The sequence below is a fragment of the Folsomia candida genome, unplaced genomic scaffold (genome assembly GCF_002217175.1).
Source record: "Folsomia candida strain VU population unplaced genomic scaffold, ASM221717v1 Fcan01_Sc014, whole genome shotgun sequence".
NCBI lineage: Eukaryota > Metazoa > Arthropoda > Collembola > Entomobryomorpha > Isotomidae > Folsomia > Folsomia candida.
In genome coordinates, this window is record NW_019091206.1 from 2304153 (window position 1) to 2316813 (window position 12661).

The window sequence follows — 12661 nt, forward strand, 5'->3', positions numbered from 1 at the left end:
AAAAATTACGTGACAAGGTGCACATACATAGAAATGGATAAATTGCATTCACATAGACAAGTAGTGAGACAGTGCAAAATTTTTGCATACTTTTTTCAGATGAAGATTGTATGCAGTTATTAAAATGCACTTTAATTTATGACCCTAATAAACGATCCACCTGATTTAATTTTTTATTTATTAGCCTGCCCAAACAGCATAATGTTCTATTTGTTTAAATATGCGCATGAGTAACTTACTGAATTTTATTCCCGTTAAAAATTGTCCAATAAAACAATTATGCACATTGATTTCGAAATTTTGAGGGCGATTAAATTTTCGAAAAATATTTTAAGGGAGACTTTCAATTTCATTAAGAAGAAGAAGAAAACCCTCATTATTTACAGAAAGTTGATGGCATGTAGTAAATGGTTGATAACATGCGTAAAAATTAGCCAAATGAGACTATAGTTCTCAGCATCCAACCTCGGCCAAAATTTGATTCCCGCGTTCGTATCCCTACCATACTAACAGTGTGGGAAGGATACGAGCACGTGATGGTCGAGGTTGCATGCTGACCATATTAATTAGGGATGAATGTATGTATTGACAAACAATAAGTGAAAAACAATAAAACAATAGAGATCATCTTCCTAAATTCTTGTCTCTTTTATGTAATTGCACCACTATTATAGACACGCAAGAAGTTTGATTATTTGCGAATTTCTGCATGCAAAGGCAAGCCCGGTTTTTACATGGGCCAAGTTTTCTATGAATCTTAAACGACAAATCGATAGAGCAAAAGGAAGGAATGAATGATATAGATACAAATTGATCAGGATCACTTTCTTCTTCTAAAGTGCGTGACAAGAGACAGGTAGGAAGGAAGCCTGTTAGCAGGTGTAATTTATCTAGTAGTGTCATCCTGTAGATGAAAAAGTGATGCTAAATAGGATCTAATTTCATCCATTATTATACCCACGGCAGAGCTAACATAAATTAATTAAGCGTAATTTATCACATAATATTATTGCTTTTTATTACTTATTTAAGTATGTACAAAACTTAGATATTTGCAGTATTTATTAACTTTTGACTTTTTCAGTTGTTTCAGGTGTATTCCTTAATTCTGGTAGATTTCAAAGAATTCGCAAATATTGAGCAACTATTGAATAGACACTTTTCGCAAATATTAAATAGACACTTTTCGCAAATATTTCGCAAATATTAAATAGACACTTTTCGCAAATATTTCGAAAATATTAAATAGACACTTTTCGCAAATATTTCGCAAATATTAAATAGACACTTTTCGCAAATATTTCGCAAATATTAAATAGACACTTTTCGCAAATATTTCGAAAATATTAAATAGACACTTTTCGCAAATATTTCGAAAATATTAAATAGATACTTTTCGCAAATATGTAATGGATTTTTGACGAAAAGGCTAATTTTTAATTTGAATGGAATTTAAAAAAATATTTAGATACAAAAGATTTCTTAAAATCAATATTTTTTGGTAACTAATTTCTCAAAATTTTTCATAAATTACATACATCGAAATGCTGATACGATTTTTACAAATATTAAATAGACGTTTGGTAAGTATTTCACAAATTTTTGAAAATACGAAAATACAAATTTTTACCGAATAATTATAATTTTTACCGCATCCACCGTGAGAAAAGATCCCAAATTGACTGCTTTCCGGAAATTTTGAAAAATCTTCTCCATGAAACTTCCAAACTTTATGTATCGATCTTTATTGTTGGGTGGGATGGTGTCATTGTCCACAAGATGGAATCCTCGAAGGATCGACTCAAATCTAGTAGTCAAATAGTTAGGATAAGTAGTGTACATAAATATATATATTATTTATATTATAAGTCATATTTATACCTATTCCTTGACATGACCTGGCCAAAAAATGGAGTAGAAAACATTGAATCTGTGGACCAGTAGTCCTTGATTTCCGGCTTGATAATCAGCCCCATCATCATCGCAAGTGCAAAGAATTGCCACATTTCTTCACCATTCACCACAGTCCAATCCTTCATTGTGTTCCGATCCGCGCGTTTTAGGTATTGAACATACATGTTTGTCTGAAGGACAATTTCATCCAAAATTTCAGTGTCCAAGAATTTTTGTAAAATCTCCAGTGCAGTAGATTCCTTTGTAATCCCAAAATCCAATTTTAGGAACACCTCCGGTTCCTCATAATCAGTAACTTGAGGTAAAAATGGAACATTTTTCCGGTAGCGGATAACATTGGTCTAAAATATGAATAAATTTAGGCAAAACGCACTACTTAGTAATATGCATATATATAAATATACAAATAATATACGTACAGCGGGGTGTTCATTGGGGTCACGCAACTCGTCCTCAGAATCTACATCCGCGCCTTCTTCATCTTCATCTTCCGGAAAGTTGATCATGTTCTCGTCATCGTCGTCGTTTTGTTCTTGTAGCAAGAATTCCTCATCGGAGTCGTAATCTGAGAACTGCCCGAGAGAAAATTCGACGTCTTCACTGTCTGTCGTATTATCAAGTGTGAGAAAATTGGATGTATATTTATATATATGCTTGTCGATGATAAATACTTACCAGACATGCCTGAAGAGCTATACAATTGTAATATACAAGCTCCAAAAAAAACTACAGCTATTTAGAAATTTTTACCGAATTTTTTTTTTTGAATTACACGACTTTGATGTGCTCGGGCGGAAAATTGTGTTTTTGGAAGTACATGACATTGATGTTCTTGGGCGCATGGTTACCGCAGTCGGAGTACACGACATTGATGTATTTGGGCGCATGGTTACCGTTCAAGGAGCACATGACTTTGATGTACTTGGGCCCTTAGCGACGGCTTGTGCGCCACATGACATTCATGTGCTTGGGAGGCAACTGGTTAATTACGGAATGTTTATAAAAATATTTAGGTACAAAAAAATGCTTGAAAATCAGAAGTATTTTCTTCTTCTTTTTCGTAACTATTTTCACAAGATTTTTCATAAATTACATACATACATAAATTGAACTTCTGACACTTTTAAAAATACATTTTTTATCATTATTAAATCACACATTAGCGGACGACACCCATTTTTTAGCAATCCTCCAGAAGATATTTAGCTTCATATGCAGACTTTTGGTTGTTTGGCTTGTTTTGTTTGTTCCTCTGTTTTGCCACGGTTTGCGACGAGATCATTGACGACATGGCGTCCACATTGGTTTCGACGTCCTGATCGCCCTCCTTGTTATTACTGTGGAGGAAAGAAAATAAAATTAGTTCAGTGTTGTCAGTGGGTTGTGGTGGCCCACAAATCGTATTTCATATCATATTTCGGGGGGAGGGGGACAATTCGACGCCAGAACAAATCTCGTTGAGGGACAATTAAATCAAGAGGAGAATAAGTCGAAGAACAAAATTTTGTAGAAAATCGGGACAATTTTTGAACATGGATTGTTGACACGTCTTGCTAAGATTTTTGTATGCACTTAAAATCAAGGTCTACCAGCGTATGGTCGCAGATTTTGAGCAAATTAGTGTGAATCGATCGCGAATTTAGTTAGTATGAAATTTGCAAAAGACACTATCTCCCGATGGGAATGATTAACAAAGATATTTACATCCGAAGAGGAGAAAACACGCCGTAAAGTCGACTAATTCTACACTTTCCAAATTTACTGTGCCTTTTCTCCTCTTCGGATGCAAATATCTCGGCCAAACGTGCCCATTCGGAGATCGTGTCTTTTGCAAATTTCATCCTAATTAAATTTGCCACCGATTGACACTAATTTGTAATCAAAATCTGAGAGCATATGCTGGGAGACTTCCATTTCTAGTAATATTTTTCACCTCGTTATGACATCGTGATCTTGAACAAGTTGAGTAAGAGCGTCGATAAAGTTCACGATAAATTGTGGATTCTTATCCCTCCAGATTTTCTCATCGTCGTCTTCATCCACCTTGGAAATGTAAACTTTGACACGTTCCGCCAAACTTTGCAAATCTTCATTCGTTATCGCTCTGATTCGTTTGGGAAGATTATTATTTGTTGATGAGAATGACGATGGGAAAGGAGGAAACCTGGTCTGGCCTTGACGAGTGTCCTCTAATCCGAGCCAAATTTTATTGAAGCGATTTTCTAACGAGATTCGCATCCCGTTTAATGTTCGAGTCTGTAGAAGAATTAATTAATTAGTTAGGAAAATCCTTAAAATAAGCACATTTGTAATTATTTCTCGCCTCTGGGAATTTATTTGAAAATTCTGGACGAAAAATTTGTAGAGCAGGTCGTTCCCAATTTTTTGAATATATACACTCCAGATCTTGACCCTTTTTGAAGGAGGAGATCTCAAGTTTAAGAAACCTTCAGAAAAATTGGAACTCGTCGAAACTGGCTCAAAAAACTCGACGCCATTCCATTAATCAACTCACTGACTACAAATTTGTCTTCCAGAATTATAAAATTAGTTCCCAGAGGCGAGAAATGAAATTAAAAATTTGCAGATTTTGGTGACCAGTCATCGAGTCTTACATACATTAACGGAATTATACAAATTGTAAATTGATGCCGATAAATACCTTATCTTCACTAAATTGATGTTTCAGCTCTAAGAAGATGTCCGTCATTTTGTTCGTTTTCATCAAACAGTCGACCATTTCAAGCCAGGTGTTTTGTTGAATTAAGTAATTTCGAATATTGAGAACATTTTCTACTTCGTTGGAACAGCCGGCTTGGCCAACTTTTTCCAAGTCCACCTAGAAAAAAGGGGACACTTTTTATAATCGAGGTTTCCCAGCGTATTTTCTCTGATTTTTAGCAAATTAGTTCCAATCGATCACAAACTTAATTTGCGAAAGACACGATCTCCCAATGGGCACGCTTATTGGCAGAGATGTTTGCATACGAAGAGGAGAAAACATGGCCAAAAGTTGATAAATTTTCCACTTTCCAAATTTACTGTGCGTTTTCTCCTCCTCGGATGCAAATATCTCTGTCAAACGTTCGCATTGGGAGATCGAGTCATTTGCAAATTCCATCCTAATTAAATTTGTAATCGATTAACAGCGTATGCTCTCCTATTTTGAGCAAATTAGTGCCAATTTTAATTAATATGACATTTGCAAAGGACGTGATCTCTCAATAAGCATGTTTCGCGGAGATATTTGCATCCAGAGAGAAAAAAATGCGCGGTAAAGTCGATAAATTTTACTCTTTCTACATTTACTGTGCGTTTTCTCCTCTTCGGATTCAAATATCTCTGCCAAACGTGCCCATTGGGAGATCGTGTCCTTTGCAAATTTCATCCTAACTAAATTTGCGATCGATTGACACTAATTTGCTCAAAATCGGATCGCATACGCTGAGAGACCTGCATTTTGAGCGGTCAAAATCGCTATAAATTCGTTGTCCATCCTTGTTTTGTACCTTATTGTTCATCTCAGCCATCTTCTTGGTCAACATGTTCATCACGCCGGCCTGAAGGTAAAGAGTATATTCTCTGCGTAATAGTTGTTCTTCAGTGATCTGCTTCTTCTGCTGGGGTCCTGCTGATCCTCCGGGGGTTTGGAAATTTGCGTTCCCGGATGAATTGCTGTTTTGCTGTAAGCTAGGACTAGCATTGCTTCGCACGGACCTTGGAACAGATAAGCTTACGGAGGCTGGAAAGAAAAAAATTCACAAAAAGTAAATATACAAGAAAATGATTCTTATTTTTAACGTCGACTTGTCATCAAAATCGTGAAAATCAACACATTTTTAATCATTTCTCGTCTCTGGGAATTTATTTTAAAATTATGGACGACAAATTTGTAGTCGGTAAGTTGATTAATGGAATGGCGTCAAGTTTTTTGAGCCAGTTTCGATGGGTTCCAATTTTTTTGAAGGTTTCTTAAACTCGAGATCCCCTCCTTCAAAAAGTGTCAAAATCTGGAGTGTATATTTCTAAAAAAATTGGGAAACGAGCTGTTCCACAAATTAGTCGTCCAGAAATTTAAAATAAATTTCTATAGGCGAGAAATGATTAAAAATGTGTAGATTTTGACGATGAGTCGTCGAGTTAATTATAGAATCAATCAACTTTAATATTTGTTTAAAAAGTAGTAATTAAATTACCAGGATTCTTTGGTGTTCTCGTCGTTTTATTTATGGAGGGTGTGACCATTGCGGATACAGACATAAATCGATTACTGGAAGATCCCTTCAGTTGACTGGGCAAAGGGGGTGGTCTCGCTTTTCCAGATAAAGAAGGTTTCAAATGAGCCATTGCAAAGGGCGAGAAAGATTAGGTCCTACTTCCTGTCACAAAAAAATTAAGCAATTAGAATTGAAAGTAATTAAAAATTAAGCATTTATATGTCTCGATAATGAATTAATCAGCAATTTCCAGATCAAAAAAATCAACAAATAAAGTAAACTTTTTTCCTCCTTTTTTCACTAAAACTTCCGTGTAAACAATTTGTTAATAGTGCAAATTATATTATTATCCAAATTCAAATTCAAATAGACATTATAAATTAATATAATATTTAATAATTAAAATTTAACTGCCTGTTGATTTTTATTTGGAGTTGAAGAAGACAGCCGAACAATAAACTGGACTCAATCCCGGTTTTCTCACGTTCAAATCGCACCATTCTTTGTCTCATTTTCGCACATTTTTGCACATCTCATCTTTGCATCGCGAAATTATGCATGTAATGTAATAACATGATTTCGCCTCATTCATTATTGCAATGTTGAGTATAAGTACGACACGTTAAATAACAAGCAATTTCTAGTTGGGAAACGGAGCAAATAAGATTTACTTTGTTTATCATATTTTGAACGTTATATTTAATTCGTTAGAAGAAAAAGTATGGTTAGATAAGTATTTAACTATTTTCTATCTCGGCGAAGTTGAAGGTAGTTTTGATGACTTACAAAAAAAAGAAATTGGTAACAATTGATTGATCTATTTACATACATTTTGCACAGCTTACATAATATGTACACATCATAAATATTATTTATGATGTGTAATACAGAGAAATGAAGCTACAGCCTATTTAACTACGTAATCTAGCTATTTAGCCTAATTTGCACTAATTTGTTGCATACATGTACGTATACGAGTAGGTCGTGAGTTATATATATTTTGCACAACTTCCACATTATGTATGTAGATACATGAAATGAAGCTATATTTAGCCTATATAATTTCCACTAATTTTTTGTATGCACTTATGTAAATACGTATACGAGTAGTTCTGAAAATGTCACCTTGCCGAAACTAAGGTCACTGTCATGTCATCGTCATAATCATGGTCATTTCATTATCATAATCTTGCCTACAATCAAAATAATACGTGCTACACCGTCCCATCGCCAATTCTCCAGTGCAAATATCTTGCATAACATTTATTAATAATTGAAATCATCTTATTTTGCACTCATCACATCATCTTCAACGTTTTTTATCTTTCAACTCCTTTGTTGGTTTAGCTCTTCTGCTGTGCTGGACTAGACCAGTGGCCGCGGAAGCGTGGCGAAGTCCCCACCGGTATTCGATGTCGGCATCATCTGCTCATTAAATTATTATTTAAGCCTCTCCCTCCCTCCTCTATCCTGCAAGATTAATGTCCCCACGGCTTCCGCGGCCACTGTACTGTACTGGACACCGGCTGGATAATTTATACGACTGGAAAAAATAGCCCCGCAGGGAGAAGAGAGAAATCAGATTGCAGAAATAATAATCGAACGTTGATGATTGATGGACGTTTATGATTATTTGCACGAGGGGCACAAAAAAAAGTGAAGAATAACATGTTTTAAATTTCAAACCGGCTTCAACCCGTGAGCTGAACTTTGTTGCCAGCCAAAAACCAAAGTCATCTTTAGATCAGTGGTTCGTTAATAATATGCAATATTGCAGATTGGGGTATCTTTCACCTTGACGTTACATACATCTTCTAGAACAATGGGTGTTCTCATCTCAGAGCTAATAATAATAGTATGCAATTTTCGCAACATAAATAAAATCCAGGTTCAAATTTTGCAAAAATTTTACAACTTAACAACTCGTCTACCAGTCATAAAAGTCGAAAATGGTTGCAATAATTTTCGGTAATATTCTCATGTTTTTGCGATACATATGTAATCATCACCATTTCTTCTGGCTATATGTATGTACGCACAGCAGAGTTGTTTTAAATACATAAATTCGGACTGGATTCGCAAATCTGTATCCTGCGGTTGTGGTTGGTCTGACCAGGGTTTCACAGTGGTTTTATTAAACACTGTTCGAATTTTGTCCAAATTTTGGAAATCTAAAAGTGTCCGAAATGGAAAATGAGACAAAATGTTGTAAGTTCTTCATAATTGAATGTTTTGATAAACCGTTGACGTATAAATATATATGAAATCACCCACTAGTTTTGAGCACTTTTTCCTGTTCTTGCATAATTTGCATTTTTTTTTACATAATTTCGTTGTGTAATAATACGGCATGATTTACAAAATATCTTAATTTCCCATACTACCTGTAGAACGTATGAAAACAAAAATTGTTCCAAATTTCGTAGTATTACACATATGCAAAAATGCTCAAAATTAATGAGAGGTTGTATAATTATCTGTGCATAAAGATTTGCAAAAAAATGGTTCATAAAGAACTTGTAACATTTCGCCCCATTTTGCAATGTTGGACGGTTTTGAACATTTTGTACAAAACTATATTGGACAGTTTTAGACGTTTTTGGAGTCCAAAAGTAGGGACAATTTTGGGCAATTTTAGACAATGTACTGCTTCCAGTCCAAAAGTAGTAGTTTTTTTTAAAACGGAGCACTGTGTCTGAGAAGATCACGTCCTAGCCTAATGGCCAACTTATTGTTGTAACCTCCTCCTCCAAACAATGAGAAGAAGATTCTGCCCAGCCCAACCCACGCCATGATTATTATCGAGATGATGATGATGGATGGACACGTATGAAATGTTTTTCTCGGCCCATAAATCCAATCCAATCCACCACCAAATCCCACAAATTGCCATTCTTCGTCCAGTGAACTGGATTTTTTGCGGGGTGGGAGCGGGTATAAAAGTGGTCGGCGTCTCGGTGAGAAATCAGTCGGTTAGTCTGTCTCAGAATAACTTGCTGTCTCTTTCTCTCTCACTTTTTAATCTCACTCACCACCGAAATCTCAATCCGCCTCCGAAATGAAATCCATCATCCTTCTCGCCCTCGTCGCCGTCGCGGCTGCTGGTCATCATGGAACGGTCAACAGTATGCAACAGGTAGGGGATGGGGGTGGTTTTGAGAAGGTTTTGGTAGGATTTTGGACAGTATTTTGTCAAGATCTTGTCGAGATTTTGTTTCGATTTTGGGGAGTATTTTGTCGCGACTGTATAATGAATTTGTTATGATTTTGTCGCGATTTTGTCAGTTTGTCACGATTTTGTCAGTATTTTGTCACGATTTTGTCAGTATTTTGTAATGATTTTATAATGAATTTGTCAGGATCTTGTCGCGATTTAAAAAAATATTTTCACAGTATTACGTAAAAATTTTATAATTAATTTGTGAGGCTTTTGTCGCGATTTTGTCAGGATTTTGCAATGATTTTATGAAGAATTTGCCACGACTTTGTTGCGATTTTGGGCAAAATTTTGTCGCGATGTTGTCGCAATTTTGTAAGTATTTTGTCACGATTTTATAATGAATTTTTCAGGATTTTGTCACAGTTTTGTCAGGATTTTGTCGCCAATTTGTCTCAATTTTTGTCAATATTTTATCATCTTAAACACCTGTTGCTCTTCTTCTTCCAGGTAAAAGTTAAGGAGCTATACGACTCGATCGTGACGAAGGATTACTACCCAAACCTCCGTCCATACGGGGTCAACGGTACGGACGCCACCTTCGTCACCGTGCAACTCCGAGATGTCAAGATTCTCAACGTGGACGAGACCAAGGGGCTCTTCACCTTCCAAACGTACGCACGAAAGAGCTGGATCGATCCACGATTGGCCTATAACGACACCACCGTCAGGTATTTTAATTTACAGAAATTATGAAGCTCCAAAAATCTATGTATGCTCGTTTTGCATGTTCAAAACTGTCCAAAATAATTTTGGGCGTCCAAAATGTCCAAAAGTTTTCAATGTTAGAAAATTTAACAAAATGTTGCAAGTTCTTTATTAACAAGTTTTGCCAAAGATATGTAATCTCCCGTTAATTTTGAGCATTTTGATAACACGAAATTTTGAAAAAATTTTGTTTTAACATGTTTTCTTGAGAGAAATTGAGAAATTTTCTAAACCATGCTAAAAAATTAATAGAAATTTACATATTTATACGTCAAAGAATTATTGAATCGTTCAATAATCAAGAACTTGTCATATTTTGCCGCATTCTCGATTTTGCACGTCCAAAAGCCGGTGTGCAAAAACTTTGTAAACCCCACTTTGAACGGTGGTTTTTGACAGTGGTTAAAACTAGAGCGAAACTGTGCCAAAAATAAGCATGAGTGCAAAAACGAAGATGTGTTCTTCCCCCACCAGTTAAATTATTTATTTGCATATGCAAACCTTGCCAAAATTAAGTGTGCAAAAAATTAATATATTTTCTACTTCTCCCCCTCCCCCAACAGTTACATTACTTATTTGCATTCATAAACCTTGCAAAAATTAAGTGTGCAAAAATAATTGTGCAAAAACTATAATATTTCCCTTCTTCAATAGCTACATCCCCATCCGCGACTGCAAATCCCTCTGGGCCCCAGACATCTTTTTCCTTGATGGCGTCGAGTCGTCCACCTTCCCCCTCAGCGCACACCACGTGCCCCGAACCGGCCGCATCTTCCCCAGCGGGCGGGTCTTCTACAGCTTCCGACTGACCCAGACGATCCACTGCCCCGCAATTTACACGACCGGGGTCAAGGAGATCACGTGCCCGGTCAGGCTCGGATCCTACGGCTTTTACACGGACGAGGTCCAAGTCGCTTTTAAGGAAGGTGCTGACTACACCGGGGTCAACGTGGTGAAGGACGTCGTCATCCCGAAATTCACGTTTGGAGGGGTCACCACCCAGCAGACTTGCACGACAGCGTCGACGACGAGGTCGGCGGATCATGACCATGTCCATTCCTGTGTCCAGGCTGATTTCAAGTTCATCCGGGCTTAAAGAGTTGGATTTGATGATTCTATTGTGATATTTTCTCTCTTTCTCGGAAATGTTATGAATTAATTTTCATAGTTTCCCGAGCACAAAATTTAATCGAATTTGGAAAAGGAATGAAATGAAAGTAGATGGAATAAAAATTGATTGATTTCTTGCAGCATAACATTTGTGGAATGTGTTCTGCATATTTTTTACATATTTATTTTAATGGAGGTTGAATTTTTGCCACTTTTTTGCACACATTTTGCGAGGATTGGATTCGTTGGATTGGATTGGATGATTTTTTTTGTGATATTTTCTCTCTCAGCAAATTTGTCTTCATAAATAGTTTGTCAAGTACAAAATCTGCATATTCGAATTTGAAAATACAAAAGCGAATGAAATATTTTAGATGGAATAAAAATTGATTGATTTCTTGCAGCAAGTGGGGACTGTTGTGCACATTTTTTTTTCGTGCACTAACTTGCAAGCTACAAATTTATTAACAGTTTGCAAAATTTATTTGAATTCGAAAATATGTAATAAAACTTGATTGATTTTTTTGCACCATGAAATTTGTGGAAATATATTTTCTGTATAAAAAATGTGCGATATATCGCCAAAATCAATTGTCAAAATCAGCACTTTTAAAATATTTTTCGCCTCTGGGAATTTATTTTAAAATTCTGGACGACAAATTCCTAGTTGAAAAATTATTTCGTGTAAACTTGCCAACAATTTGTTTACAAACAAATATTTGAATGCTTAAAATTTTGACCCGTAAAAAACAACAAACAATTATTGGCATCAGAATCATTACCTTGATTTACATAAAAATGGCACGTCCACCTCAATTTTGGTTCGTTTTTCTGTGGTCACTCGTCCTCTTCTTGGTTATTCATCGCTCCTCCACGCAGACGAACGATTTACGTCACCTGACCGAGAAATGCAGGAACGGGTCGGAGGCGCACGTTTACTGCGCCACGTGGCCCACGGGGTGCGAAGCGGAGTCCAATTTCACCTGCAAATTCATCACCACGAAAAGTATGAAATTGATTGTGACGGGAAGGATATTCGTGACTCGTACTTGCGCATTTTGTGCTTAAAGAAGTGAGTCTGTTTATGCTAATTAGTCGCTAATTATCATTTTCAGGACTCAATGACTCATCACAAAAATCAGCACATTTTTTAACATTTCTCTGCTCTGGGAAACTTATTTTAAAATTCTGGACGACAAATTTGCAGTCGGTGAGTTGATTGATGGAATGGCGGTGAGTTTTTTGAGGCAGTTTCGACGAGTTCCTATTTTTATGAAGGCTTCCTAAACTTGAGATCTCCTCCAACAAAAAGTGTCAAAATCTGGAGTGTATGTTTGTAAAAAATTGGGAACGACCTATTCGACAAATTTGTCGTTCAGAATTTTAAAATAAATTCCCAGAGGCGACAAATGATTCAAAATGTGCTAATTTTGATGATACGGTATCGAGTCATACGTTAATTAATTAGTTAATTAATCCCGGAAGCAAACTTACA

At 36.1% G+C, this 12661-nt stretch overlaps 3 protein-coding genes across 4 annotated transcripts; 1 reads left to right on the forward strand and 2 right to left on the reverse strand.

Moving 5' to 3' along the window:
* Positions 1 to 1626: 1626 nt before the first annotated feature.
* LOC118437620 (piggyBac transposable element-derived protein 3-like) lies at positions 1627 to 2596 on the reverse strand. Its single transcript, XM_035856791.1, has 4 exons — positions 2590 to 2596; positions 2334 to 2518; positions 1882 to 2255; positions 1627 to 1807 (listed from the first exon to the last, which is right to left on the reverse strand). Exons 1-4 carry the CDS (start codon positions 2594 to 2596, stop codon positions 1627 to 1629), a joined length of 747 nt encoding a protein of 248 aa, XP_035712684.1.
* Positions 2159 to 6676, reverse strand: LOC110855923. 2 transcript variants are annotated; one of them, XM_022104342.2, is made up of 7 exons: positions 6546 to 6676; positions 6111 to 6293; positions 5424 to 5656; positions 4577 to 4753; positions 3848 to 4170; positions 2334 to 3251; positions 2159 to 2255 (listed from the first exon to the last, which is right to left on the reverse strand). In XM_022104342.2, exons 2-6 carry the CDS (start codon positions 6259 to 6261, stop codon positions 3095 to 3097), a joined length of 1041 nt encoding a protein of 346 aa, XP_021960034.1. In that variant the 5' UTR covers positions 6262 to 6293; positions 6546 to 6676; the 3' UTR covers positions 2159 to 2255; positions 2334 to 3094. The 2 variants fall into 2 exon arrangements, with proteins under 2 accessions (XP_021960034.1, XP_035712562.1); XM_035856669.1 differs by having other exon boundaries at positions 6543 to 6593.
* A 2409-nt stretch (positions 6677 to 9085) lies between these two features.
* Positions 9086 to 11312, forward strand: LOC110855878 (glutamate-gated chloride channel). Its single transcript, XM_022104273.2, has 3 exons — positions 9086 to 9267; positions 9799 to 10019; positions 10711 to 11312. Exons 1-3 carry the CDS (start codon positions 9190 to 9192, stop codon positions 11150 to 11152), a joined length of 741 nt encoding a protein of 246 aa, XP_021959965.1. The 5' UTR covers positions 9086 to 9189; the 3' UTR covers positions 11153 to 11312.
* Positions 11313 to 12661: the final 1349 nt, after the last annotated feature.